Source organism: Rhipicephalus sanguineus, chromosome 4 (genome assembly GCF_013339695.2).
Source record: "Rhipicephalus sanguineus isolate Rsan-2018 chromosome 4, BIME_Rsan_1.4, whole genome shotgun sequence".
Taxonomy (NCBI): Eukaryota; Metazoa; Arthropoda; class Arachnida; order Ixodida; family Ixodidae; genus Rhipicephalus; species Rhipicephalus sanguineus.
Window position 1 is genome coordinate 7,593,569 of NC_051179.1, and position 27,009 is coordinate 7,620,577.

Below are 27,009 nucleotides of genomic sequence, written 5' to 3' on the forward strand. Positions count from 1 at the left end.
GAGGGATGACATCACAGCTGCAGCCGCTTGATGTGTGCCTTAATAAGCCATTTAAGGACCATGTCAAGCGCCTGTACGTGGAGTGGATGAGGTCCGGAGAACCAGAAGTGACCCCTGACAGACGGCTGAAACGGGCCTCGCCAGCGATGCTCTGCTCGTGGATAGTCGAGGCTTGGGCCTGCATTCCAGAGGCGCTCGTTTGCCGCGCCTTCAAAAAGTGCTCCATCTCCAACGCGCTTGATGGCACTGAGGATGATGTGCTGTGGGAGAACATTTCCGACAAGGGAGCTTCGGAAGAGAGTGCGTCCGACGACGACGATGAATGAAATGTCAATAAATGCATTTTTTCCATTTTCCTCGGACTATATTCGGGTGAAAACTTTTTTTCTCAGTTTGCTATCCCCGAATTACACCCCGGACTATATGCGGGTCCGAGCTATATGCGGGTTTTTACGGTACTCTATCTCAAAAAACTACTTTGCTGTCTTGTTCTCAGGCAGTTTACGGCCACGACCGCCAGGGACATGCCCAGCACGTGCTGTGCAAGGGCCGCAGCCGCCGTGTTTGTGTGTAAAAATTATTTTTAGGGCTGCTTATAGCTGCAATACATTAGTAGTTGAGAACCATTGCCTGAAATAACAAATATCTGTTGGGCTGCTAAGTACCCATCGCCATTACCATAATTTTCAAAGTACACTTCCCTTTCTCGTGTAGCAGCGCGCTGCCAAAATGACATTCTGGGGACGTAAGTGCACTCGCTCAAAATGACACTAAATCTGCCAGTGTGACCGGGGTATTACAGTGCTGACCTATGAATAGGTGTCGGCTCTTTTGAGTATTTCCCTGTCCTTGCAGTTGTGGGTCGGTGACAGTGTCCCACCTGCCAACTGCAGATCAATTACTCCGGCGAGATGAGCCACGTCGTTCGGTTGCACCAGTTTGTCGGAGCAGATCTCAATCTCAAGTGCATCGATGCAGTATTCTTTGTGGCTGTTGTCATGCAGGCACTGGAACGCGTTCATTGATCAGCTTCAACATTCTGCACTCAGTGGCTTAGTTCGGTGATTCTGCACAAGCACGCCCTATTGGCCGGAGCGCTCCTTCAATGTCTCTATGGCACACTCGTAATACTGCTCAGTCCCATGTATGCCTCTCACCGCTGCTGCTGCCCTGCCCGTCGGCGCCACACTTCGGTACAAGGCACGCTTGGTGTCTGAAAGGGTGTCGTCGTCATGGGGGTTCTTTTCAAGTTGGTTGCCGCGGAACTTTTGGAGTTCCAGTTCTGGCAGCTTGAGAGGCCCTGTGTTGCTATTGGGCAATAAGGCCGTTGCGCTTCCATTATCCTTACGTCCACCGGACACACTCTTTCATTGCAAGCCCCCAGTCGGGTTCGCATACATATGATGAACACTTAGTATTTCCGCACGCCTTTTTACTCCTCAGTTAAGTCGTCATCGCTGACTTGCGGTTCGATGAGCACATCTTGCTGCTTCAGTTCTTTGGCGGTGGCCTCCAATTCATCTCTTACTGTCGCAATGCGGTTCTCTTTGTCTGACTCCCAAGTCATCTCTACCCCTCAGTAGCTTGAGCTCCTCACTCGGCTTCTCCAGCTCGACGCGTAACACAGTCCTCTTTGTTCGGAGGCGCTCCATCTTTGCTCCATCCAGTTGTATCGGTCGTTGCTAAACTTTTTGTAACCACTGAGAATCGTTTCAACGCCAAAAATTGTTATAGAAAGGGTTCATTGTCAATAATTTGATGATGCCGAGAATCCCAGGTTTCGGCACCAAAAGATTGTTATAGGAAGGTTCGTTATCAATAATTTGATGACGTGAGGTTTCTAGCTCATACAAGAAGCTTATTTTACATATTTATAACTAGGTTAGAAAGCTGAGGATCTTTCGGCCTTCATTGTTCGAATGTCTCTCGTCACTGCTCAGCCGCCGAGTCTCCCCGCGCCGGTCATTCTCTCACCCTCTCTCGTTCTTGTTAGTTGTGCCGTCCAGGTCAGCAAATGGGCAGTACGAGCACAGTCATCATCCTGTTCACAGAAACATCAGGCAGGTGTCCCAATCACCCAAGCCTTCCCGTGGGAAGGCAGGTGTCGGCCAGAGAGACCCACGACGATTCGGGCGAAAGGGAAGATCTTTTACAGTAAATGACAGGCATGTTGCGATTTTTGTGTTACAGCCTGTCACTTATGTTGTTCATATACTGATGTCACACCACATCAATTTTGGTATATACTAACCTGTTAACCCTTTGAGGGGTCGAATTTTTTTGCGAAATCCAGTCCGAAAATGTGTAATTTTTTCATTGCTGAAATAAATTCTTCAGATGATTCTATTTCATAAAAAAATTGTTTAAAATTTTTTTCGTGACCGTAAAGTGATAAAAAATCATTTTTGTTGTTGCATGTTGTTTATTCGTAGTAAAATCAAGCAAAATCATAAAAAACGAGACTTTAACAGTTTTTTGTAAATGAAAATTATGCATTGTATCATAGCTCACAGACATACAAAAATAAGCACACCAGAATACTTTTCCGGTTAAAAATGTTCCTGCTCTAACACTAAAATCTTTTCAGCTTGTGATAGTCTTTGAAGCATGGCTCGCCGCGCATGTTTTTCAAATGTCGCTCCTTGATCGTCATCGGAGTCTGAACTCGTCAAAAAATTCTCGTCTGACAAACTGAAATCCAATGATTCAGATTCTGATTCGGCACTTGGGGAATAGTCCGTATCGGAAGAATCGCTGCTCGACTCACCGGCAGCAGAGCAACCGGCGCGCGCTTCCATAGCGTAAGCGAACTGAGTCAGTGAGCGCCCAGAATAAAACTCTATGGTTGTGCACCCGTCCGGAAAGCAATACGAGTGAAAAAGCTACAGTAATCCTTTGTCTTATTGCCAACAAGACGTAGTTAGTTTTTCCGAGACTCCAAAGCAGGAAACGCAATCACGGCAGCGGCGTTTGTGTAATTTAGCGCCGCATGGAAACATGTAATCACGCCCCGGGGAGCAGTAAACGAGAGAGTAACAAGCGGTCACCCTTTGAGAGATTAGAAATCAGACAGCCATCAGCTCTGCGGGTGCAAGAAGCGAAAACCACCCGAAGGGTGAAACCGAAACCAGCCAGACGGCGTGCACGTGTTCTGATGCGCAACTGAAAGCGGCCGCACCGCTTTGGAAAGCAAAAAAAAAAAAGACTGAGAGACATTGGTGCACGGAGGTGCATCGGCACATTAAAAAAATTCCACATATTCCCGAAGCATGGCAGCACATTCCAAGCAAGAGAAATGATCGAAGAAGGCGCGCGTTTAAAACCAACCATTCCGCGGGCGCGCTAGGTTGCGCAAGCGATAGCCGGCGCGCCGTTTTGCGAAGCATAAAAAAGCAACAACAGAGAGACATCAGCGCATAAAAAAATTCCACGTATTCCCGAAGCGTGGCAGCACGTAAAGCAAGAGGAATGATCGAAAAAGGCACACACTTTGAACCAGCTGCACCACGAATGCGCTCGGATGGGCAAGCGATAGCCGGCGTGCTGTTTTGGGAAGCAAAAAAAAAATGCAATGGAGAGGCATCGGCGCATGAAAAAAATTCCACGTATTCCCGAAGTGAGGCAGCACAGGCCAAGCAAGAGAACTGATCGAAAAAGGCGAGCGTTTTAAAAATAAATGCTATGCCGTACATGTACGGCGAAAACCCTCAAGGGGTTAAAGAAACAGCCGTGAGTGCAGCAAGACCATGTCATGCAAATCATGCCATACATGACATGCATGTTATTATTTTCATGTTACTTCCTGTCGTTTACAGTCAACTGCTGATTTTGCAGACATGTTCGAAAATTCGGACGCTTTTGCGGCACCGTCACAAGTCCCATAGACGACAATGTATAAGAACGTCCGAAATTTCGGACGCTGAAACTCTTCGGTGTCCGATTTTTCGGACTTTCTGCCCGAACTGCAGGTTCAAAATGGCGTTAATTAAGGCCCCCACATCTGTGGCGTCTGTCATCATGCAAGTTTGAACGAGCGCTTTCGGGAGTCGATCCATTTGCGACCGTAGCAAAGTCCGAAAGGTACCTTTGCCGCAATGCCATAGTGTGATGGGTTGGAGCATATCAAAAATCTGAAGGGGTCACTTTCACGGCACGGTGTGGCACTGACTTTACGGATAAGCACCAGAAATGCATGGCGGCAGGCGGCAAATGCACCAGTACAGCTTAATCACTCACAACCCTTATGATAAGTATCTTCAGATAACTGCTCAGTAGTGCATGTGACCTAGCGCAGTTGTACACATACTGCATGCATTTAATAGGCGATAACCCAAACGCGCCGCACAGATGTGTTACCTTCACAAACAAAAGCAGCTCGCCATCGCCGCATCTGTGTGCGGTCACGAATGGAGTGGGCATGCCATAAAGAACACTTTCATGGCGAACGCGTGTGTATGATACAGCAAGCGCCCCGGCAGTGACGGCGTCAGCTTAGTTGGCAATGGGCTGCACACAACTAAGAACGATCAGCTTCACGCGGCAGCAGATGGGGCGTGTCAGCAGAGATTTTCACGCAGTAGCGCATCGGGGAAAGCTGGAAAAGTCATCCGCTCTTCCGCCACAGCCTTAGTGTTCAGCGTCATCGTTTTTAAACGCTCCATGAGAGAGAGCCGTAATTTTGTTCGCGCTTTGCTGTTATCGGCGGCGCTCATCACGAGACGCAAATTTGCAACTTGCGGTTGGCACATAGTTAAGCGGGGTTTGCGGCTGGTACTGAATGTGTTCACGAGAGCCTGGGCACGCACAAAAATGCCTGATAAGTGTACTGGCAGACATTGAAGCTGTTTCAAACGTGGATGTGGTGATTTGACCGCTTGAGCGGAATAAAAAGGTATGAATTCTTTTTTCGGACTGCTAGATTTTTCGGACGATTTTACGGTCCCTAGAAAGTTCGAAAAATTCGTCATGCAGTCATGCCTACCCACCTATAAGCAATCTATGCTGTATCGTTCAGCAACTTATGCCAAGTATTTAAACTAGTGCTTTCCAGCAGATGGGTCAGTTGCTTTGGTCAAGTAGAGAGATAGCAGGCTCACAGCAGCTTAGTGAGTTGCTCTTATAGGCAGTAGTGTGCGAGTGTACTCCAGACAGACCATGTGTCGTTTCACAGTGACTTCTGCTCTTTTTACATAACCTGTTATGAGCTCTCTACAACCGCCTATTTTGGTTGCGATATAATTTGCTGCGGCCACCAGTGTTCCTCACAGCTATCGTACACAACGAGAAAAAAGAAATAATAGCTAGCAGGGTTAGTCCTGATACTGAACCCAGGTATCCTGCATGGCAGTCAAGTATTCTACCACGGAGCCATGCCGGTGCTTCAAACTTCTTTGGGAAAACACCCTTTCCAGGAGTCATGTCGGGCAGGGAGCCACACTAGCAGCTAGTATGCACTCTGTATTGCCTGGCAGAACAGTACAGTCACACTTGGTGCTTCACCATGTGACTTGTGTAACAAGTGGATAGTTTAAAGCTTCCCACACAGCCATAATTCTTCATCATCCGCTACAGCATCAACAAAGTGTGCTGCGTAGGCGTGCGTATTGTCTGACAGGCGCATAATCGGTACATCACTACTTTGAAGTATGATGATGATGATTTGTGGCGTAATGGGTACCTCGCAACTGTACTTTCAATAGGCACTCAAGAGAGTTTCCTGTGTTCTATGAAGGCCACTCCCTCCCCCAGCTTATGCTGTGACAGTACTGTGTCTTCCGTGCAAGCTTAACATCATTCTTTTGTGTCCTCACAGATTGCCGGCTACTTGTACGGGGCCAGCCCTGTGGACAACCCGCAAGTGAAGGAGATCCGCTGCATAGTGATAGTGCCCCAGTGTGGTAGCCATCAAGGAGTGCAGCTGCCGCAGGCGCTGCCCCAGCACGAGCATTTGCGTGATCTGGAGCCTTTGGGCTGGCTTCACACGCAGCCAAATGAGCTGCCCCAGCTCTCGCCTCAGGATGTGACTACACACGCGCGCATCATGGCCGACAACCCCTCATGGGATGGTGAGAAGACGGTCATCATCACTTGCAGGTGTGTGTTCAGATGATATAAATGAATCTGCACATGTCATACTGAAGGTATCGCTTAAAGGCCAACTCCGGCGATTTTTTGGCCATGTCAAAGTAATGGTGCTTTTATGTTCCTGAGACGCTCCTGTTACGGGCCCGATAGCAGAAATACTCGGCAAATTGGAGAATAATTTTAAATAAGCAAAAAAGCGCAACACCGAAACCGAAACCCAACCGAGTGTACTGTCTACGTATGACGTAGATGTTACGAACAAACCGGAAGTTGTGCAAGGCATGCCGGTCACGCTGGCGCGGAGTATGAAAACTGTGACAGCTGGGACGACCAGCGAAGCGCCGGTCAAAGCAACGCTGTCTGTCGCCTTGTGCACAGCAGACGCTCGCTGTAGCAGCCGAAGCGCCGAAGTTAGCGGTGCCCTCAACTGCGTCACTTCCGCCGCCTTCCCAATACTGACGTCACAGACGCAATGTTGCCAATAATTGTGGGAAGCCAGGGGGGCGTTTGCAGACAATCTTTAAAATTCATTTGCAAACAATCTGCGCATGACTCAAGCCTGTAATTTGGCGCAAATGACGGAAACGTGCAAAGGAACGTACCCAGCGAATTTCATTGAGATCCATTGACCTCGAAAAATCGCCGGAGTTGGCCTTTAAGTGCTCCACGATGTGATGTTGCCTCTTTATATCATTTCTTTTCTCAGTTTTGTCACTAAACAAAAATAATGGTCACTGTGCACAAGAAAAAAAAAAAGAATACACAGGTACAGTTGTAAGCTCACTCCTATAGTGGACCTTTCCCAGGTCCAATCAGCACCTCCAGTGGAGATGCTGAAATTGTAACTGGTGGCCCTTGTCCTCCGATTTTGTCTGCCATGCGCTGGTCGACAATCTCGGAGGCCTGCATTGACACCTTTTCTGGGGGCAAGATTTGCACACTTGTCACCAGATGTCACTGGGTCCGCACATGTCGTCGCAGTTTGGCCTCCAAAAATCATGGCATGCGCCTCGTCAATGCAACTGCACGCGTGCAGACTACCCACCCGGAAAAGGTCCGTTGCTATTGAACAACCCGCCTGAACAAAATACACTTGTGCACCTTTTGTAACAAGTTTGCGAGTTGTACAACCAATATAAATATCAGTGTACGTGTCATCAGTGCATGTGTGAAATTCCCTCATCATTCTTTGCTGAATTTGCAATGCGATGTTTATTTAGGTGTGCTGAATTAACTTGAGGAGCATGGGTGTGAACTAGTAATAGTATAACTGAGTTTAATGGTCTAAGATAGCATGTCAGGTACATACTGTTGTTGAGGGGCCTGTGGTCACAGTTGTTAGCCTGCTCTGCTCTCCTGCCTGCTGGGGCAGTGTGTGTGGCAGCAGAGCTGGCGTTCTATATCTTTGGTTCTATCATGGCTCTGCTTAACATACCACATTATTCTCCCCCTTGAGGTTAAAACGCTAAAGTAGAGCTGTGTGAATAGCAAAATTTTTGGTGTGAAGCGAATTTGAATGATAAAGATTGAGTGTTAATCAGATCGAATAATTTTCTAATATTTCTCAAGTATTCTTCGAATACTTCGAAGCGAAATTACAGAAAAAGGCTGCAGAGAATCCCTAAATATGTTCTTACGATACAGGAACAATTACAAGTCGCAAACATGGTCAAAGAACAGATTTATTCCTAAGGGGGAATGTGGCTTTCGTATCGTGAAAAATAAGGGAAAAAAAATCGATTTTCGAAAATCGCATATTCAGTTTCTGTAGTCCTGTTTCTGATTCCAAAATATCGTCACTGAAAACTACGTAGAAGTCGGTAAAAAATTTGTTGTGCTTGCCGAGGTGGTGAAAATTACTGCAAAAAAAAACTGCGTTTAAAAAAAGTTATAGTTCCGCAATGGCGCAACCAAGCACCGCGATCTTGGGCTCGTCGGAAAGAGCATTTCTCAGTCTTCAAGTTTCCCGCTTCAGCTAGGTCCTCCATGCAGAAAAAAATTTACAAAAAGCAAATGTTTGAAGTTCGTTTCGAGGCCTTCGATTGGCTGCGTCCTCCAGGTTGCCTCAGCACGCCTCACCATTGGTCCGATCCTCGCTCCGGTATAGCGTCATCTGCTGCTTGCACGTCGCGAGGTCATGGCTGTCAAAGTTGCTCTACTTAGTGACGCTTTCGCACTCATTCTGTGTTCACAGGTCGACGATCATTTGGAACAGAATTACGCTTTAGTTTGGCAGCTACAAGTGGAAGCTCAAGCATCAGATTGCGATAGTGCGCCGCGCTCGTCACGAACATTGCAGACGTGCATCTCGGACAAGCTGTTCTGCTTATCAGCATTTCGCACCTCCTGACGAAGACCATCGCGGGACGACTCTTCGTACTCGCAATCGAGCATAATGTACTTTGAATAGGCTTGTGCGAATAGTAAATTTTAGGTCCGAAGCGAATTCGAAGCGAATAGTGATTTGATCGAAGCGAATTTCGAAGTGAATTTGAATAGTTTATATCACATATTATAAAGAAAAATGGGCATATTTGTCATGACCCAACTAACCAGCGCAATATTTTTAAAGTTGAAACAAGGCATATGCATATGTCATTGTGTTTGGTTCTGAGGGAAGTGGAAGCAACTTTGAGTAATAGCAGCATTTGACTTTCAGTAGAATGCAAGTGATAACCTGTAAAATATGTTACGTTTTAAAATTTACTATACTTAGAGCATATAAGCTGGTATAACAAGTTTTTAAACTTAAAAAATGATGAATCGATGTGAGGGTAATACAGCAAAACCTCATTAATTCGAACTCTGTTATTTCGAAATCCCACATAATTAGGATTTCCTTGGCCCCGTATTTTGCAATGTAAATTTGAGTGGATAATTTGAAGCGGCGGTCAGTACTAGCCCGGTTACTTCGAAAACTTTGGGTGCCATGTGCCAATTTCCCAATCCCGATTTAGCCGCAAATCCACAAAAACGATGGCCCTTAGGAGCCACAAGGCAATGCAATGTAGCGATACTAACGAATGACAAGTTGAGCACCCCAGCCTCGCTGCTGCCAGCTCAAGAAAAAAAACTAAACTAAAGGCGGTCTCGTGGTCAGCTGAAATGTGCGCCTGCGGAAAAGACATGCTTCACTGCAACACAGCGGTGACACGCGGGCAGCATGACGAATGCTTCTCTCAACATCAGCGCGTCATGATTTACCCATTCTTTCTGGGAAAATAGAGAAAGTAATGAAGGGCAGTCTGACGGAATTCGCGATGTATGCGAACCTCCGAATGGTGGTTGTTCCGGACATTTGCGCACTTGCACTGCTGGCGGTATACTTGCCTGCAACGCCTACTTCGAAAACTCAGTTCGAAAACTTCAATGATCATCTTTTCCACCCAGAACACATAGCGAATTTCGTCACACTGGCCATTATTAAATTCTTTATCTGACCAGAAAGAATGGGCGAATGGTCGCATCATGACGCGCTGACGCTGCCAGGAGCAGGTGACATGCTGCCCGCGTGTCACCACTGTGTTGCAGCGAAGCATGCCTTTTCCACCCACTCTCTCCTTGCTCCTTCCTAGAATTTTTACCTTTTTGAAGGCCGGCTTTGAAGACCGGTAGCATGCCCAAAGAACGCCAACGGAACGCGATCGTGCAAGTGCTCCGGCTTCGCATCGCCTCATGGTCCCCTTTAGCGGGAAATGGTGTAATTTTTTTCCTCTTTCTTTTTTTTTTCTTGCGCTGGCAGCACTGAGGCCCGCCGTTTCCCGGTTTAGCGGTAAAATTGGGACCAGGTATTGCTGGAAGACTTTACCCTCGTAGCCACAAACTAGCAGGAACAGCAAACGACCACCTCTGATTACTTCCAGTAATTCAAAGTTCCTTTCATCCCGCTTTTTGTATGTTTGGTTAATTCAAAAACCGGCTTAATTAGATTTTTCACAGTGCCAGTGACTTTGAATTAACGAGGTTTTACTTATGTTCATTTAAACCTGAAGTGGAACTTCGCGGCAGTGAGAATTTCTCCTGGAAAGGTGTATTCACGGTATAGCACACCTACGCTGCAGTGAAACCACCTTTACAGGGGGTTACATGCGGTTTATATGTCCATTCGTTCATTTCGAATACTTAGAAGTTTCGTAGAATTTAAATTCGTGTCGAAGCGAATTCGAATACTGTAATATTCGTTCGAATATTCCAAATGCTCGAATATTCGCACAAGCCTAACTTTGAAGCAACTTTGAAGCCACGACTTTGAGCTTACTGCTCGGAGTCGTGGCTACGCCTAACTCCGCTCACGGCGCCGATGTACGAGACGAATCCGAACTTTGCGGGCAAGAACATTGCGCCTGCGTACATGCGAAAGTGAAGAAGCCACAGTGTGTAGTGAAGAAGCCGCAGTGTGTTTCGTCGCAAGCAACGAATCACATCGACCGCTGGTTCCTCGGAACCGCGGATCCGCATTTTACGCATCGGCAGCGAACCCCCGAGCAAGCTTGTCGCACAGCGACCGCTTGGGGCATTGGTGGGCGCGGCTAGCAGTTTTGCACGTCGGCACCCCAAAACGCAAGAGCAAGCACGCTGCACGCCGATTTTGAATATACAGTCGAACACGGATATATCGAACCCACATATATAGAATTTTCGGCTATATGGAACTTGTAAATTATCCCCTTGAAAATTCTGTGTAAAAGTATAGAAATTCGCACGCTTATATCGAACGGTGTTTTTACCCGCGATCAGATATATCGAACACCGCGCGAGCTGGAAGGCGCGCTTCGGCACTCGCTGACCCCGCGACCTTTGCGGCACCACGCCTCCGCCGACACCCGATACGCTCAAAAAACGTGAGGGCAAGAGGGCTCTGTGACATGCCATTGTGGCCGTCGGATAATATGGGTTCCAAGGCAGCGTAAGAAAGACGACCAAAGACATTGGAGACCAGGAAGGGACTGCCAGACCCTTTTTTTTTATTCTTCAAAGCTGCCCGAGCGCGCGCGCGAGCTCGGCATTGATTGTCTTCGTTTTCTTCACGCGAAAGCGCGAGACACAAACCGAGCGTCGTCTGCTATTGCTCGTGACAGGCTCAGGCTGTACTCCTATTGGGCGCCTTCTCCAACTTGCGGAATGGCTTTTAGCAGGAACGAAGTTGCCGGCGGCTTCCTGCTTTCGCCTTTTCTGTTTTTTGCTGTTTTGTGAGTTTTGATCAGCCAACCACAGCCCACGCCTTTTGTATTTGCTCAGCCAACCACAGCTTGCGCCTTTCGTACATCGCTGCTGCCCTCGCAGGTAGCCCGGGTAGCCATCGCGACTGATCGCGAGCGCTTTGTTGGCGCAGTCCATTTCCGTGAGTTGTCGCGTACCACCGCATTCCTTTTTTGCATGCGTGCTGTGCAAAGGCGCTGCGGACTGCTTGAATTTTCTACTTCTCGTGTAGCAATGGCCAGCGTCAAGAAGCGCAAGAACCTTGACTTTGCGACGAAGTTGAAAGCCATACAGCGTGCTGAGGTGGGCGAAAAAAAGTTTGGCGGTGGCAGACGACATCGGGATACCACGGAGCACGCTGAGCACCTTGTTGAAGAACAAGGCAGATATCAAGGCAAAGGAGGCAGAGCAGCTAACGTCAGGAGCCTGTCGTGTGTGCGCTCCTGCGACTACGAGCGCATAGGTAACGCGTTTCGCGAGTTGTCGTCCCTCTTCCCGGCTGCCGTACCACCCGAAGTGTCTGCGGACGATTTCGTGGAAGCGGACTGCAATGTTCAGGTTGTTGCGAGCCTCGCTGACGAGGACATTGTAGCTGCGGTCACAGGGACCTCGGATGCCCAGGCCGACAGCTCAAGTGGCGATGAAGATCGTCCGGACGAGGCGGCGGCAGCATTCGGCTTGATTCGCTGTTGTTGCGGCGACATGGAGGGAACTGGGCTGTCGCACCTGGACAGCTAAGATGAGCGATTTCTTTTCATGCAAATAAAACTTTCTGTTGCATCGTGTGTGCGGAATTAGTCGTCATTCTTGAATGCGCCGATTGTAGGTGATCGTCCGCCACTGGTAAGGTCTCGGGACCTGTATTTTTTTATATCGAATTTTTCATATATCGAACTAATTCGCCATCCCCTTCGAGTTCGATATATTCGTATTCGACTGTATTTGAAAAATATTCAAAAGTTCGAATATTTGCACACCCCTACGCTAAAGTGTTTTGCAGTCCATACCCCGCCAAGGCTGCCGAGTTCGTGTTGATTTTTTTAACTCGACTCACGTTTTGTGGTTTTGGCAGCTTTGTGTAGGTTTCCTGTTGCGGTGTGAATATTTCGAAAGGAGGCGTGGTTTTGCCTGGCTTTTGTGTGATTGCTGTTACCCAGTTCTTTTCTGCTTGAGAGTTTTCTTGTTCAGTTGTTGAATCTTGTTATGAGTGCTATCCAGCCATACCTGTTGAACGTGGTGCCGCTTCCATGTGCTCCCATCTTACATATGTACATTGTAGGTTTTGCTTTCAGGTATATTGCTCACACTGCCGCTTGTCCATTCCATAGTTTCTTGTCCGGACTACAGCACCTTCATATTCAAACAACCTTTAGGAGTTTCCTCACAAGGTCTTGCACTGTGATTCATTGGAGATCGAATCTTCTCCAGTCATAAGTTTAGCTGAAATGAAGGCGGTTGTGAGGTGTTGTTCTGTAAGCGATCAGAAACTTGTTTATCATTCATAGTCGTTCCTGCTCTCAAGCTTAAATTGATTGATCTCTTGAAGGTGCCTACACAGTTTGTAGCTGGATGATTTGGCAGCGAAAAAAGACTCCATGTCCTTGCATGAACCTTCAAAATTTGCTTCAAGTGAACAGATTTTTGTGAGTTACAACTCTCTCCAAAAGGCCGTACCTTGCAGATAGTGTACAAAACGCTCTTATGGTTGCTGATGATGTTGACAAGGACTTCTATATTACTTGTGGTCATTTTGAGTATGCATTAATCGAGCGCAAGAATGTTCTTCAGTGGAACGGTCTGCAAAGTCAGCATGAAGGCATTGCCATCTGCTTTTACCCTAATCCCAAGAGGGACTTTATGAGCTTCATTACTTCTTGTCATGCACAACAGACTTGAACCAATGCTTCAATTTCTCTATCCAATTTAAGCCACATCACATCTCCTTCCATTCCTGTCAATCCAAGCTGATGAGTTTGTTCAATAATTTTTCGCCTTGCTCTTCAAGACTGATCACTTGTTCCCCACTATAAACAACCAAGATTGACTATGTGTTGAGGAAATATATATCCAGCCAAACGAAACATGCACAGCAGATCATGTATTTTGCAGAATACACGGTCTGCTGCTATGCGTGGTCGGCTTTTTTTGCGCTTAAAACGTTATACACGCCAAATGGCTCGATGTCGTTGCTGTGCTTTGTGCACCTAACGTTATTACATGCCGATTGACTAATTTATGGGTGTGCGTGGACACGTACGAGAATTAGATTATGAAACTTTAGAAATTGAGCACAGTTCTTTTGATAAAACATGGGACTCAGGCACGGAATCTCACCTTAGGATTGCAGGCTTGTGCCTCTTACTCACTTTTACTTACTCACTGAGTTAGTTACTCACTTTTTTCAGCTAATGGGGCTTTTTGCCTCCTTATCGCTGACGATCAGGCGGTGGATTCACATTAGAAAGGTGTAATTATACCTTTATGGTTAGGTAACACACTTTGAATGGGGCACAAAGAACAGGAAGGACACGACACTCGAGTGTCATGTCTTTCCTGTTCTTTTTGTCCCCGTTCAAAGTGCACTACCTAACCATATAGGTATAATGATCAGTCACCAACTAGCCCAGTTCTCAACCTTATAGAAAGATGTACCTTGTAACCTTTGCGCAAGGTGCAGGCCTGACTGGAATATGTGGTGTGGTTGTCGCCAGACTACGTTGCAAGCCTTGGAGACTCAAGTGCAATTTCGCAGTGCATAGTGCCAGTGCCCACCATTTGTGCATTTTTGTGTGCTTATTACAAAACTTGGCACTAAGCAGTACTGAAGCTGTAATACCCTTCCGAACCTTCAGAGCAGCTGCCATGCATGCTTCCTGCCAGCCTCCGTGCGCCATACCTGATCAGTGGCGTAGCCAAGGGGTGGCACTCCAAGCCACTGTGACTGATATACCCTGCAAATTCACCTGGCAAGATTGACAAGGATTATCTAGGTTTCAGAAGGTTTTCTCTATACCATGACATTAGTGTTCAGTCTTGACCGTGTCATTTACAACGGTTCGCAACAGTACCTGGTGATATGAGCTCTTTACAAAAGTTGCATGCTGAATTGTAGCATACGCAGTACCTTCGGACACGTCATTGGCCATCGTTACACTAGTTTTAGACGCCTTCATTGTGGAAGAGCTATCAAAAAGTGGAAAACTGCAGTTAATAAATTTGTAAATTTGTATAGCCTGTTGGAGAGAAATATTATGCTGCAAATGAGGATGCTTGCCACCAGACTGCAAGCGTGAAGTGAATGCATGTAGCGCACTGCCTGATCGTGCACGCATTAACTGTGTGAAATGTCCACTACACTGGTAATGTTGGAGCAGTGTTGGTGGCGCACAGTTGAGGAGGGAGTGCTTTTGAAAGGGAGGAGAACCGAGGAGGAGGAGGAGAGTGTCGCTATTTTACAAAGTTTCAGGGGCTTTAGATTATGCCCATCTCTGCATTCATGCTGTTTCCAGGGTTGGTATGCTCTTGCATAGGTTCGTACAACAGATCTATGGTTGATAGCACAGATTTGTGGTTCGTTCCGTCCGTGTCGGTACTGAAGACATAAACCAGTATATATAAATGCTGCCAGAGGACCAAAGATAGAGACAATAGCCAGAATGGCAAGTTCACGCACTTGTAAGGTATCGCTTGCTTCAGGCAGTGAACTTATCAGGGTCAAAGTGTCGTGAAGGCCGGCCTTTCTAGACTGCTTCCAGTCTAGCAAGTGTTAGTGATGTCTGCTCTGTTCATTCTCCTGCAAAATGTCCCCATTTACGGGCATGTCGAGTTGTGCGTAATTGTGATGGTGACCATTTCTTCTGAGCAGCTTTACGCCTGGCTCCTGCTCTCTGACTGCATACAAGCTGACACCCAGTGGCTACGAGTGGGGCCGTCAGAACACCGATCGAGGCAACAACCCAAAGGGCTACTTGCCATCTCACTACGAGCGGGTCCAGATGCTGCTCTCAGACCGCTTCCTGGGCTTTTTCATGGTGCCTGCCCAGGGATCCTGGAACTACAACTTCATGGGTGTGTTCTCTTTCATATCTCAGTGATGGAAGTGCGGCTCCAATTGCTCCAAACTGCTCCAAAAGGGAAATGCTGCTCCATGCTGCTCCAAACTGTAATTTTTGTTAGTAACTGCTCCAGACCTGCTCCGAAATGGCACTGGTAAATTGAAAACAGTGAACTTTAAGCACATGATCATCCAGCGAGCCTAAACGTAACAAAAAACAAGCTGTATACTATCATTCTATATTTTGCAGACATTTTTGTTGGCAATGAAGAGAAGGCTGCAGAACCAAACTACGCGTGTGCTACCGCTGAAGAAAAAAGGCCCACAATTGCTTCCGTGTTTTCTGCGTGAGAATTAAGCAAAACAACATTGCTCTATTTTCTATGGGATACTGTTTCAAAAGAAGCGCAGCACGCACCAAGGAGATATAAAATTTATATTTATTTTACTATATGCAGTGTCATTTCACGTTTTTTGTACGTGTGAAAACGTCGCAACTTTTACGTGCTCCTCACAGTCAAAATGGTGCCTTCAGTCTTCAGGTGAGCGCTCGTCGCCCTCCAGCTTTTCCGATGACTCGCCGAAGGAACTTGTGACGAGTTTCACTAACATATGGCTGTCTAAGCAGACAAAGCAAATAGTATGCAATGTTATTATTCGACCATGGACGCTCGAATAATCCAACAGCCGTCACAAGAGATACGGAAGGTTCACAAACTGAAACTAAATTCGAAACGCGCACCAAACCGGACTACTTCGCGGAGCAGTAATGTACAGTAGCTCCGCCCCCATAGCCTTTTCTTCACTGCCAAGAAAATTTGTCCGCGAGTATAGTATGTACTAGAGCACTGCTCGGGCCCGGGCCGGCCCGAAAGCCCGGGCCCGGCTTGGGGGGCCGGGCCGGGCCGTCCGAAGCGTTTTTCGGCGGGCCCGGGCTGGGCTCGGGCGTGAAAGTGCGGGCCCCGGCTGGGCCCGGGCTTGAAGCCGCGGGCCTGGGCCGGGCCCGGGCTTGAGGCTGCGGGCCGGGCCGGACTCGGTAAGTCGAGGCTTTGAGCACACGCGAACGTTATGCATTGCATGGTATAAGGTATACAGTGCCAAGCTGAAGTGACACGTGCAAAGAGCTGGCTCTTAGTAAAGCTTAGCAATAAAAATAGAAAAACAGTTGAAGTGCTATTTTTTTTTTCACCAGTATAGATATAGATTGGCACTGTATATTTTCACTAACGTTTCATCTGCTGGACCAGACTTTGTCAAAGTAACAAGTACATCGTGGTGGGTTTCCTTATAAACACGCCAGATCATGCATATATATATATATATATATATATATATATATATATATATATATATATACATATATATATATATATATATACACTCATACCTCATTATAACAAAGTCGCATCCGTCACGGAAATAACTTCGTTATATCCGAAAATTCGTTATAAACGTTTATTTGTAACACTGTAGCTATTACAAGACTATTCTTCATTTACTTCGTTATAACCGATAATTCGTTATAACCGTGTTCGTTATAACGAGGTTCGAGTGTATTAACAGCACTAACAGTGGCCCAGATCACGGTTGTTCCCATAAGAGGAATAAAGATTTCGGTCTTTTATTCTAGGTTGACACATATGGTACATTTCATTTATATTCCTTGGTATTAGGTGCCAGAACCGCGATATGATTACGAGGCACGCTGTAGTGGCACTGGATTAATTTCGACTACCTTGACTTCTCTAATGTTCACCTAAAGATAAGTATATAGACGGGTGTTTTTGCATTTCGCCCCCATCAAATTGCGGCCGCCGTGGCCGTGGGAATCGCACCCGCGTCCTAGGACTTAACAGCGAAACAGATTAACTGCTGAGCTACCACAGCAGGCAAAGCAACATTTCGATGCATGTACACACCGGATTTTCCGTCCGATCGCCCGCTGCAGAGCGCACGGCATCGTTTATCATCATCATCAACAACTAATGTCCTCTAGCGGGCCCGGGTCGGGTATGGTCATGAACAAGCGTGCCCTGGATTAGTTTAGTAATGAACGCTTGGGCCCAGGCCGGGCCTGGGCTTGGAACGACGGGCTCGGGCTGGGTACGGTCAAGTACGCCCGGGCTCGGGCTTTGAACCACGGGCCGGGGCCGTGCTCGGGCTGGGTTCGGTCATGTACGCCCGGGCCCGGGCCGGGCCCGCGCTTAGAACCACGGGTCCTGGCTGGGCTCGGGCTTCATAAAGCGGGCCCGGGCCGTAAAATCCGGCCCGTGCAGTGCTCTAGTATGTACTATAGGTATGCTAGTATGGAGTTTCTATACTAGCTCCATATTAGCATATCGACAATGCCACAAGTAGTGGCATTGTTGATATGTCTCCGATTTAGCTGTATGTAGCTGTACATGACAGGCAGACTATTTTGGTAAAATGTGTGTGAGATTAGTTCGATATCTTACTGAGTACTAACTGCTGGTGGGAGGACTGTGATGTGTGACTGATCACACTTATCACTTTGTCATTTCTGACCTCATTTTTGCCACAAGAAATGGCAAGGCTGTTTTTTCAACCTATCCGAACTTGGTTTTTTGAAATTTCAAATGCAGGCTTTTTGGTGAAATATGAAAATAACAGATTTCTTTGCTCTGTTACCGATTATAAACAGCTCTATGTGATTCTCATCTCATTCTCAGTCTGTTGGTTCTCATTAATAATGTGTCTATGTGATTCTAGTTTCTTTTATAATTTGGGGCTCAGCTTCATCGGTTTTATATCATTTTTGTCACAAGTACCCGATATTTTAAATATATAGCTCATCTTACTTAGTGTTCAGTGACCACCCATCTGCATAATTATTTGTTTGTTGCAATTTGCAGTGATAATTGTATGTGCATTATGTTTAATAATAAGTAATACTAATACTTCAAACTCCAGGAGTCATTTGGAATATTTTGCCATCTGCTCCGAAAATGTCAATAGCTGCTCCAAACTAGCATTTTTTCTGCTCCAGAGTATGCTCCAAGAAGCAAAACGTCGCTTCCATCACTGTATCTTCAAAAGCATTTGCATTTCTAATGACAGAAATGCCAATGCACATGATTAACAAAATTGTCATGCATGCACTTTCGTTGATATTGAAAACTTGTGGGAATTCTTAGGGTGTCAATGGGGCTGTGTGCCTCAGCACACAGTGCACCTTTGTTCAACAAGTGTGGTGGGTACACTTGGCAAGCATCTGGTACAATTGTAATACCTTAGGGGATCCCCGACACAGAGATGGGAAACTTGAGATGATGTTTGATTGTCCTGCGTATGTGAGCACTTCTGAGTGATTGTTAATGGTGGCCACTGCCTTTAAGATGTCTTAATTTGGTTTTAAAATAAGCGTACCGTATTTACTTGAATCTAAGCCGATGATTTTTTTTTCGAAAAAATGATGTGCGAAAGTGGGGGGAGGTTGGCTTAGATTCGAGTACCATGATTTGACCGCAGTCGCCACCTACCTAAAGGCCCAGCCGCACTAGCGGCATGGCGGCTCACCATGCACTGATCTCAGGCTACCGTATGCAGACTGCTCTGCATGCGCATCTGAGGCTCATTTTTGTGACATCTTACGGTAGCTGCATGGTGACAAGGTCGCTCAGGCTCAGCGGCAGAGTGGTGATCCCCATGGCTACTCAGGCCGACCGCGTCGTCTGCTTCGTCCTTTGCTCCAAAATCTCGCAGTCCCACGTTCATGCAGCGAGAGTCGTCGAGCCGGTGAGATTTCATGCCGGCAAAGGCGGGCAAAGATTAATCGGGTCACATGATTGCGACGCCGGCGAGTGCCACGCATTTTTACATCCTCTCTCTCCTCCTGTCGTGTGACGCGGATGTGACAGAGGCACGAGCGCGGAGTTGGTCAGTTTTCTGGAAGTGATCGTGCAGTGTAGTCGTGTCTTAAACACTTGCTCACGAAACGCCTGCACCAACTGTGCTTCAGAAGCAATGGCACCAATGAAGCGGTGCCACTGCAGCGCGGCCTTTAAGCGAAAGGTCATTCTCTACGTGGAGAAAACATCAAAGCTGCAAGTGCAGCACGAGTTCAGCGTGCTGCTTGCACAACGCGGCTCCTTTTCACCATTTTCACCTAGTCCTCCGTCAAGCCGCCATGAACGCGCACGACAACATTTCTGGGGAACTTTTCGCCAGCTGGTACAGTATTGCGCTTGAAAATTATGTATGGGGGAAGCCTTCGTCCATCGGCAGTGCAGCACAGCATTACTGTCGTTCGCTGCTTTTCGTAGCCCGCCGTCCTAAGCTTGGCTTCCTTTGCACCCTTTTTGTTCATGGTGTATGCCATTGGCGTGTCTAAGCACACCAGCTTCGACATGGATACGAAGAAAATAAAAGATGCTCGCAGAACACACAGACGCACCCAAGCTTCTCCCTTCTATGCACCTTTCTAGTGAAGGCCACCATAATCTCCTCTGTGTTGTTGCAAATATGCGTGAGCTTACAAAAATCTGCTGCAGTGCCCCGAGCTTGCTTCTTCTCACTAGGCTGTGTGTTCTGGCGCTACTGTCACGTAGCGAGAACTATCAAGTGGCATGCATTGTGGGGTTGACTCGCAGGTTCTTTGTTGTGCAGTGTTCCTCCAGTCACTACTAAAGCCCCTGAAACTTAATATGGAGAAAGCACACCTCCTCTTTCTCTCCTCTCCAAGGCTGATGCCGCATCGCTATTGGCCAACTGCTGTCACATTGGACTTGCGCTCAGGGTTCATTTGTTTAAAGTCGCTCTCGACTGCTATTTTTGCTGTAGATCTCTTCGCATGCTGACAAAGGGCGCATATATAGCGTGTATATGTAGTTGCTACTCCGTGCGTGTTGTGTTGCGACGTAAATTTGATTAAAAGGGCGGCGGCGCTTTTCATCGCCATGGGTGGGTGCTGCACTTTAGGAGGCCCAAATAGATTTAGCGATGGCAGAAACCTCCTCGCGACACCGTCCTATAGGCACGACGAGTTACGGAGAAAGACATATGATTGCACCGAATTGGAATGGAGGAATTGAACTTGAATTGAAGATTCAAGTTCAATTATGAGTATCTCAATGCAGTATGTTTCGAGGTTTGCGCAACTTGCTGCTTGCTATAACATCGTAAACAGGTTAAATTTCACTGAACACATCACTGTTTCTCTTGGACGCTCTAACATAGCTTCTGTGGGATCTTTACTTTGTATCAACAACACACGGTCTGCTTTTGTGCGCTTAACATCAAAAACATCCAATTGCTCGAAGTCACGGTTATATTTCGTGCACCTAATACCCGTGCCACACGGACACAGAAAATGGCATTAACACTCTAATGCCTCAAGGTTTAATGCCATTTGTGCGGTGCCACAGGGATAAACCAAATGGCATTCGCCTTAATGCCATTCGTCACCTAATACCTTCATTAGAACTCATTCGACTGAGAAATGTGTGCTCTTGACACTAATGCTTGCTCACTGCACTACATAGAACCTTTGAAATAGTGTCTATCATGTCAAAAGTATTTTATACAGGAATGTTAACAAATCTCGTGTTATTTCCTAGTTGCACGTTAGTGAAACTTATTTGAGAATTGCAGCGGCTTCGACATGACAGGCACCATGTTGGATTCTAAGCTTCGAATTCAACATGCAATGGCCGAAGTTGCTGTGGTAGTTTGCAATGTTGTAAAAAAGCAGCAACTAAGTCAAGCTAATGGCACCATATTATGCCTACTTTTGCATTCTACTATCCTTAAATGCAGATCAGACTTCCTAAAATGCGTGTTCGTATTTTATTATTACGCTAAAATTGCTCACTTCAAAAGTCGCTGTTATCGACATCATCAGGTCAAATGCCATTAACAGGCTTATACAGTGAAACCTCGTTAAACCATAGTTCGCCGGAGCTCGGAAAAAGTACGTACTAAACGGTAGTACTGCTTAATTAACCGAAATAGCGTGAAGTCGCCCACTTACCTGTCAAGAAAGGAACCCTCAGAGAGTGCGACGAAAGGGCAAAAAGCGTGCAATATTTATTAAGTTCGCGTGACAAAGTCTGTGATTTTCATTTGACGCGGCGGCGGCCTAGCAGCAACGACAGCGGCCTCAAACTCACTTAAGCTGCGAGCCAGCTTTTCTGCCAGCCCCCTCTTCTCGGCAAACACCCGCATGAGGCTGACGTAATGCGCAGCTTCTGCCACTGTCTGACCTGAATCACCCGTGCTGTCGCTTTCCGTGTCATCCCCATCACTGTGGTCTGGCGACACTTCGACAACAGAGGCAACGATGGCTTCATCGGACATGTCCGGAGAAGTCTGAACTTCACTGTCTGTGTCTCTGAAGTCGGGGAAGGAAATGCCTTCCGTAACACCTTGCCGCTCCAGCACTTCAGCAAGCAGAGTTTCGCAAGCTTGGTCGACGATGTCCGACGTCTGGTCAACAGTGTCATTAATGTCATCTGCGTTACCCGCACACGCATTGAAGCCAGCACGCTTGAAGCAATTTTGCACTGTTGTTTCTTCAAACTGCCGCCACGAGTACTCGAGCAGGTAAATTGCACCCAGCAGGTCGATTGAAAATGCTTTGCCACATTCAATGGCAAGAAGAAATCTGCAATAAGGTCGAAGTCTGGGTCAGTTGGTACATGACGCTGAGGCAAAAACCAGTCAAAAAGACGCTGGACAAGGGGAAGAAGTGACACACACAAGGACTGGTCCTTGTGTGTGTCACTTCTTCCCCTTGTCCGGCGTCTTTTTGACTGGTTTTTGCCTCAAGAAATCTGCGCAGCAGATTCTTCTTGCCATTGGTCCAAGGGCTGGGCAATCGCCTTGGTCCAAGGCGATTGACGCCTTGGTCCAAGGGCTGGGCAATCGTTGTGGTGTTGGGAGGCCGAAACGCCAACTTTACTGCCGTAAGGTTATCCAGGGCGACGTGCGCCGATGCGGTGTCCAGAACAATCACAACTCGTCTGTTCTTCACCACAAAACGACGATCAATGAGGCGGATGTATTCCTCAAAGAGTTTTGCCGACATCCACGCTTTGGTATTGCTGCGATAGACGACTCCAGATGGCAGTCAGGCGCCCTTGAAGCATCTTGGCTTGGCCGACTTCCCAATCACGAGGAGTGAAGTTTTGTCAGTTCCCGACATATTTACGCTGAACGCCACTGAAATTCTGTCCTTTGCATGCTTGCCGCCAGTGCATGTCTCGCCTTTGAACGCAAGCGTTCTGTTTGGCAGCAGCTTAAAGAACAGCGCTGACTCATCCATATTGTATATGTCATGGGGTGCGTAGTCCTCCAAGATGTGCTTAAGCTGACCATTTTGCCAGTGCTCTGTGCCATCCACGTCAGCAGCAGCACCTTCTCCCGAAACTGTTCTCGTGGTTATTCCGTGTCGAGCCTTAAATCTTGCCAGCCAGCCATTGCTGCACACAAAGTCGTCGTGGTTGAGCTGTGCAGCAAAAACCAGGGCCTTCTCCACGAGGAGGGGTCCGCTGATAGGCAAGTTTTTAGACCGCACAGCCTTTAACCACTTCACCAGCGCCTCCTCCACATCCGAAAAAGGCGAACCGCGTAGTCGGCACCGTTTCGCGGTTGCAGCAGCACTGCTGAGCAACTTTTCCTTGGAATTCCAAGTTCCGCACACAGTAGTTAAAGGCAGGTCCTTCTCGCGTGCCAGTGCTGACTTTTTCGTGCCACGTTCAATAGCACGAATGATTTCCAGTTTTTCTTCTATTTTCAGCACTCGGTGCTTTTGTCCGAGCTTCGGCATGACGCGAGTACGAAACGGCACACACACACACAAGCAACACATCAAGCACGACACTCTTGCAGCTCTCGCGACCAGCACGGTACGGCACCGAAGGAACTAAGAAAGCAAAGACGGCAAAGCGAGCATGATGACGATGAAGCGCCGCCGCGTGGATAACATCAGACACCTAGTGCTGCGCTTCTAGTTTCGGAGGCCATGTATTTCTTTTGCGGAAAACATCCAAGAGATGGCGCTCATCAAGTAAGCCATCATCATCATTAACAAAAACAAGCGATGCATGTTCCGATCTCCGAGGCTTGCCGTTTTTTCGTGGCGACGACATGTCACCGCGATCATAGAGTTCGCGCAAAGGAAAATGGAAACACTACGTATTAACCGATACGTACGCAATAAGTTGCTACGGTTTATGCGGACACAAAATGCATTATGTTCTATGGCCGCTAAGTCAGGGATTTGACTTTACTACTTTTAAAACGAAACTACTGTTTAAGCGGGTACGGTGTAACGAGGTTTCACTGTATTGAACATTTAAACCAACAAAGTTGGCGAAATTGGCAATTTACCTTGTAATGCTGAAATTGAGCCTTTCATACTAAGTCTATAGTCACTGACGGATTCTTTTTCATAAAAATAGCAAGACTCTTTCTATTTGATTGTCATTCCAGGTGTGCGGCATGACCCAAGCATGAAGTATGAACTACAGCTTGCCAATCCCAAGGAGTTCTACCATGAGATTCACCGACCATCACACTTCCTCAACTTCAGCAGCCTGGAGGAGCCAGACTCTATTGGCAATGATAGAGAGGACCTTTATGCATGATTTCTTCTATAGTGTATGACCATCATTGCCAATGCATAAACATTAAAGCCTTTTTAATTATTGCTTGCATTCTTTCATAACAATCGCCTGTACCAGTAGTGGAACAGCTGGGCCGATTCTCTTCACCGAACCTTTCAGGAAAAAAAATCGCATCATGTTGCCTCTGGCATCATAGTATCTCCAACACTGAGATAATGCAATCACCTGCACAGTGCACATGTTGGATTGCCTGCTTTTGTACCAGCCATGGATTACCTGCAAGATAAGCAGTAGCAGCTGCAAGATTTTCCCCTGGTGGGGCAGCTACACTGCGAGAGAGAGGTGCTCCACGAAGGGCCCCTGAAGGAACTAGCTATATGCTGATTTTTCTTTTTATTTAGCATACCGTCAAGGCAAATATGGAACTATAGAGGGGAATGGGTAGAAGCAAAACGTGTGAAAAAGAACCCTGCCCTCTCTCCCGCATATTATACCGATTCCTATGACAGAGGGATCAGCCATGCTTTTTTTGATGGCGTGATATATTTGTGCAACTTAGCAAGTTGTTCAAATGACTTCGCAGTGCCAAGCACCATCTTTCCCATCAATTTCGTTATTCTCTGCAGAGATAAGCGCCAGCAAAATAAACTCTTGATCACAGCGAATGGAAACCTCAAAATAGAAAAAAAGGGTGAAGAGTCCGCCTTAGGGGGTGATCATTGTAGAATGTTACAGCCAACGCCTCCTCTAGAAAGATGCCTGCGGCGTCGCTCGCTATCCCATTGTAGCCACCCTGCCTTGAGTTGTCGTCGCTTGCCGAGAGATGGCGCCACGTTCTCCCCTCTTGTTTTCAATGGGGCTTGGGTGGTGTGGCGTCAAGGGTGGTAGTTTACACATGCGCTCATGTGTATTGCAAGTGGCCACCGCAAGGATTGCCAGCTACCGCCTCCATTAGAAAAGAGGGAAAGGGAAGAGCAGGAGGTTCTTGGCTCACGTGCAGAGTTGCCAGATGCTACCGAGCTAGCAAGCAAATAATTATCACGAGAGAAGCCCCAAAAGAAGCGGTAATTTAATGAATTTTCCCGTTCATGAAAACGTTTTTTCATCATAATAAAAAATGTCACTCAAACAGGAAGGGGAGTTAAACGGATATTTACTTCTAAAATTGTCTCCAGGGTAGTCTCCATTCAATTGAATGCACGTTTGCCAGTGCATGATTAACGTCACTTGATGATTCCCACAACCAGTGTGTGGGAACAGAACGAAAACAGAAACCAAAAAACAAAAAGAAACATATTTTCGACCGGAACGAAAACGTAACCGAAACTTTATCGATTATTTCGTTCCGGATTGAAAACGAAATTTTTTCAATCGTTTTTCAGTTCACGAGAGAATTTAACGATTCCGAAACAACTGAGCTCATGCAGTGTGAGCATATCTCGGGGTACAGTATTAGTGCGTACCTCAGGCAGGAATTCCAAAGCAAAGATGTGTTGAAATTGTACGAAAAACGAAAACAGTGGCAACCAGAGATGTTTACATTAACGTAAGTGGACTTTTCCACGCCTGTGACGCAGACCAAAGTGGAGAGAGCGTCGTCGGCGCAGAAGTTTGTTACAGCGAAAGCTGTTACGAGATCACAACAGCTGATTTTGGCTCCATAGTTGTCCGCCGCCACCGGTGTCCGTGACCGTTATCGCGTGAAATGAGAAACAAATTTCTAGGATCAGATGGGATTTTAACCCGCGCCCTCTGCGTGACAGTCGGGTCTTCCACTACAGTGCCACGCTGGTGCTTGCAACTCCTTCATAAAAATGCTCTATACAGGCGTCATGTCGGGCAAGGAATCGTGTTAACATATGTAATATAGCGTGGCAGTAGAGTAAAATAACAACCAGTCATCACATAATGCCAATAGCGCAAAGAGTGTGTGGTTTAATGCTTCCCACCAGTGTTGCGGAGTTGCCACTCCTGAATTGGAGTGACTCCAGAATCATTCCACATTTTCGCGACCCCGGAAGGGAATGGGAATTGGGGACAACAGTGGAGGAATGGAATGGAAATGGAATTAAGAGCCTTTTGCACAGAATGGAATGGGAATGGAATTGCGTCCTTTTCCAAAAATAGAGCACGTTTTCATCTACGTGCTGCTTTTCAAACTTCAAACATTAGTAAGTCGGAGCCGCGAATTTAACAATAAAGCACTATTTTTAAAATGGTTTGGCTAATTACAAGCACGGTACATTTATAAGCAACGCGCCTCCTACAAACTGAGGCAAAAGTTAGCGTACAAACAAATGCATTATCCCAGCAGATACTGAAGGGAGAAACAAATTTCGTTCCTTTTGTGCCTGTCGTCGTGCGCTGCTTCATATATAATCATGAACTATCACCAACTCGCCCAACTTTCGACATTACAGAAACAAATTACCCCTGCGCGTTGCTTCCCATTGATACCCCCCAACGAAAGTGATGAATACTATGTGCACAGCCTGATCTTTATCTCACGAGCAGTTTGGTACCTGACACACGTAAATAACCTTTGCGACAAGGAAGACATTGTATACCTGTGCACAGGCAAACACAGAAAGTTCTCCTCACCCAGGGGTGAGACAGCTGCGCATATTGCGCATTTTTGATACGATTCCGTTTTCCTGCGCCAAGCTGCTCCGAAAGCATAAAAATTGCAAAAATTGCGCCGAACTGCGCCGAAACGGCCCCACAATCAAGAATTTTCAAGCCCGCGTCACTTTCAACGTGGGAAAACGTAACTTTAGAAGCAGCGCCAGGGATACGTTCGCAGAACACGTTAACGCGCCCAAGCGTGTCCTTCTACGCGCCTTTGTAATAGAGGCTTCCATAGTGCTGTGATAATCGCCTCTGAGCGGTTGTAAATATGTGTAGTGTCCGAGCGGTAACGACGTAGTGTCCGAGGGGTGAGGTTTCTCGGCGCTCGCGACGCATTTTTGAAGGCGGTCCCTCACGAGGTGGCAGCGAACGGTGGCGCAGCGCGCTTTTGTTATCACCTACTAAAAGCGTGCGGTACACTTGACGCTACGCCACCCGCGCAGCCGAGCATATAGCTGA

The 27,009-nt window shown here is 47.0% G+C and overlaps 1 protein-coding gene across 1 annotated transcript in view; it reads left to right on the forward strand.

Annotated features, from left to right (window-relative positions):
* LOC119389333 (pre-mRNA-processing-splicing factor 8) overlaps positions 1–24,012 on the forward strand; it is a 619,528-nt gene extending 595,516 nt beyond the window's left edge. The window contains exons 34-36 of the mRNA XM_037656539.1: positions 5,813–6,093; positions 15,149–15,351; positions 23,789–24,012. Coding sequence (XP_037512467.1) covers positions 5,813–6,093; positions 15,149–15,351; positions 23,789–23,943 — 639 coding nt within the window. The 3' untranslated portion in view covers positions 23,944–24,012. The remainder of the gene's footprint in view (positions 1–5,812; positions 6,094–15,148; positions 15,352–23,788) is intronic.
* The last annotated feature ends 2,997 nt before the right edge of the window (positions 24,013–27,009 follow it).